At 37.3% G+C, this 3,964-nt stretch overlaps 1 protein-coding gene across 1 annotated transcript in view; it reads right to left on the bottom strand.

Annotated features, from left to right (window-relative positions):
• The window catches only part of LOC107657494 (protein PRRC1), a 20,758-nt gene extending 18,522 nt beyond the window's left edge, over positions 1–2,236 (bottom strand). Inside the window, exon 1 of the mRNA XM_016445601.1 lies at positions 1,930–2,236. Within this exon, the coding sequence (XP_016301087.1) occupies positions 1,930–2,119 (190 nt within the window). The 5' untranslated portion in view covers positions 2,120–2,236. The remainder of the gene's footprint in view (positions 1–1,929) is intronic.
• Between the last annotated feature and the right edge of the window lie 1,728 nt (positions 2,237–3,964).

Here is a 3,964-nt window from a genome sequence, read left to right as displayed (position 1 = left end):
GAGTGCTTGCGGTGTTTGGCCAATCACAATGCACTGGGTCAGCTGGCCAATCAGAGCAGACTGCGCTTGTCGGAAGGAGGGACTTTGTAGAAAACGAAGCGTTTGAGAGAGGCGGGGCATAGAGGACCTACAATAATGTACAGTATTTGAAAAATAATGTGTTTTTTGAACATTAAAGCATGTCAACATATTCTGTTACAACAAATACACAAAATAATGATCTTTAAAAAAGCATCATATGACCCCTTTAAATGTAAGAATTTGACATGATGCATGCATTTTATTAGGTGACATACATTTAATTAGGTTTGTAAAAAATGCTTGTATAAAGGTAAAAAATGCCTTTGGAAATCAACTTTTAAACAGAGTTCATACAGATAAAGCAAAATGAAATTCCAGGACTTTAAAGGACTTTTTTGGTTTTCAAGGACTAAAATCCTTGAAAGATCTCACTTATCAAACAATATTGTTACTATTATCTTTCAAATTCGAATAAATAAACAAATAAAACGGTATAAATAAAATGCAGCACATGCAAAGCATGCAATGACTGTGGAAATTTACAACATTTGAAAGGATACTATGGTAAAGTTATCGCTTTCCTTTTTCAAAGTGATTTTTTGGTTTTATTTTCATGAATATATGATTGACCTGAAGAATGAATATAGCATACACTTGGAAATCTATGAGCTATATCATGCTCATAGACACTAGGGTTGTGAAAATACATTTAGCTCACGAGATGAGACAAAATACAGACACTTGGTTGACTAGAACGAGACAATATTTTAATACTATTTTAAAGAAACTTTCAATTACAACACATTTGTCTTTTAATCACAAAATGCAAAACAATGCAGTTGTATTTTTAAATGTTTTAACTAGCTAATTATAGGGCCGTAACTAATGATTATTTTGCTAATCAAGTAATCTACTGATTATTTTGACAATTGAGTAATCTGATAATTTTTTTGTAATAAAAGTAGACCTAAGTGGAAAAACAGGCTTTAATATGACTATATTTATATATAAACTAACAATGAGGCAAAAATTATTTGTTCAAATAAAGTATTAAAACCAAGTAATCACGTGGTTTTATTGAACAACACTTAAAATAAATAATGTAATATGCCTATACATAATATGAACAAAACCAACTTTAGTAAATTAAGTATTATAACAAATAACTGCAGAGGGCGCCAACAGACTGGTGATGTTTCACTTTACAGTGATATTCAATGATATTTCAATCCATTTAATTTTAATATCTGGCCACATGCAAACTCAGAGCGAGGGTTTGGACTTTTATTTTGAAATCACGATGTACAATAAAACGCATATTTATAAATATTATAAATATGTATTCTCCTGTATAAATGATTTACGTTATGAATCTATGGAGATAACGAGCACTGTTTTCCCAGATGAACGTTAAGCAACCCAAACTCACAGCACATGCAGAGGAAGAGTTTGTGGAGAGCTGCTGAGATGCAGATGTGTTTCACGCTTGTAAATGATAACAGTGCAACACAAAGCACATCAGACTTTACATGCGTTCCCAAATGAACCCCAAATAAACAGCACATGCAATAAAAGGCCGAACAATATAATGCAAGCACTATCAAAGGTTTTACCACAAACTCAACTTTATACTGATATCGCGAAACTGCTTTTCACCTCAAGGAGTAATATCGCGAGATCTCATGCGCTCCCGAAAGTCGGGAGAAATGGCTCTGTATTTATATCAGACTCGCTGCATTGTTAATTTTGTGTGAAAAGATGTAAAATGTAAAACATAATTTCTATCGATGTTTTGAACCAAGCACCTGTGTGAATATGAAAAGCCTCGGGGGTCGATATCACACACATCTGTCTGTGGTTTCAGTGAGCAGATCTCAGAAGGTTGTGGCTAATGCTAAGAGTTCAGACCTGGCATGGGTGAGGCGCTGGAGAAGCTGGGCATCAGCGGCGTCTGAGGGGTGCGTCCCGCATGGCCGCGGGTGATGTCATATCCTGCACTCACAGAGAAGCCGGTGCTGGGCGGGCCCATGGGCGGGGCCGAGAGGACGGGGCCACCGTACGGGCTGCTCAGAGAGAGAGGAGGAGCAGAAGACTGCATGGAGGTCAAAGCCACTGGAGGAACAGGGCTGGAGAAACCTCCCGGGGCAAAAGCTGAGACGCCGGGAGAAGTCTGAGGACCGGAGACACCTGGACACAAGAAGAGCACACATGAACCACTGATACAGCCGTGTCAGACACCAGAGCGCCTTCGTCAATGACCTGCACCATCTGCTGACTGCAGCCAAACCACAGACTATTACACAACGACACACCTTCGTCAGGGCAGACAGCTGACTGACATACTTGAGAATGAAGACCAGGCGCACGATCGGTTCACGTTTTCGGTCAAGTCTAAACGCCCGTTCACAGCAAGCACGATAACTATAAAGATAACAATAAAGGTTTAGTTCTAAAAATCGTTCTCAATATTAAAGAAGAGCAGAGTCCACACCACAGCTATAACGATGAAGGCACAGAGAAACAATATCGTTGAAATCACTTCCAGAACGATTCTTTCCAGCTGATGAACGATTAAAACAGCCAATCAGAATCAATCCTGCTATAACGAGCTCAAGAATTTAAAGCAGCAGACGAGTGTGTGCGCTTAGAATAAACAGACGATATCATCCGCTGGTGTGGACACTAATGTAGTTATCTTTATAGTTATTGTTCTTGGTGTGAACGAGGCTTAAGGCTGATGATACATGGGCAACTTTTTAAGCAATGTTGCCGTCAACAGGCAACCAGGTGAGACACAGGGCTCACAACTGATCTAAATTATCCAGATAGAAATGTGTGCCCATTCTCATAGGGAATAAGCCCAAGCAACATTGCTCAAAAAGTTGCCCCGTGTATCATCAGCCTAAATTTCACAACGATACATGCACTCCAAACAAAACTTTAACGTGCGCCGTGCCCAGTCAACGCATTCAGATAGCTATCGTGATTAAATACAGAAATAATAATATAATTTTGATTTTTGTTTCTGCCTTGATGACACATCCGAAAAAAAGCCGATCTATATGCCGGAAGAATTTTTTAGCAAATATTTGGTAAATTCTAGGGCTGAACGATTTTGGAAAATAATCTAATTGCGATTTTTTTTACCAATATTGCGATTGCGATTTAATATGCAATTATTTTTTAAAGCTCTTTATGTTCTGTATTATTCAACAAAGACAAGCTATAAGTCATTGTATAGTATGACCAACACACTATTATAGCTAGATTAAACATAAATGTTCTTTTCTGTAGGCCAGGCCTATGTTACGATGAAATTAGGTGATGCATGAATTGATATGAATTACATTTTTATTTAACAACTACAATCACAGTATATTGACTGATTTGCTGAACTTCCAACCTTGTAAGCATGTAATAATTATGTTTAAATAGCCTGGTGTAAACATTAATATGAAAGTCAGTAACAAATCACACAAACTAAAGTAGATTGCAGAAATATAAAAACAAATCTGTTGCTTTACCACACTACTTTAGGTAATTCAAAGTCACTGTAATAAACATATGTAAACATGTGGACTGCACTAAACACTGTCTGTTAACTTTAGACCAGTGGTTCTCACATTTTTGTGGTCGCACCCCCCTTTAAGCCTATAAAAAAAATCTGCCCCCCTTTCCCGAATCCCCATTCCACCTCAGACTACCAAATAATTTCATTAAACATTATGAAAAATTAATGCTTTTTTAATTTAAAAAAACCTAAAGGGGAAAAAAAACACCTGCATCACTTGAAACATTGAAAAATAGCAGAGAGAGAATAACTGTTATTATTATTATTCTCTCTCTGTTATTTACTTATGTTTTGTGGGTTTCATGCTGTCCGCTAAGGCATAGGACATGGACGCGAGCGGCAAAATACAGTAGAACCCATTATAATCAGTGA

Source organism: Sinocyclocheilus anshuiensis, unplaced genomic scaffold (assembly GCF_001515605.1).
Source record: "Sinocyclocheilus anshuiensis isolate Anshui unplaced genomic scaffold, SAMN03320099.WGS_v1.1 scaffold2271, whole genome shotgun sequence".
In the NCBI taxonomy this organism is placed as follows: Eukaryota; Metazoa; Chordata; class Actinopteri; order Cypriniformes; family Cyprinidae; genus Sinocyclocheilus; species Sinocyclocheilus anshuiensis.
The sequence above is the reverse complement of the archived record's forward strand: the minus strand, read 5'-3'. Positions and strand labels throughout refer to the sequence as shown.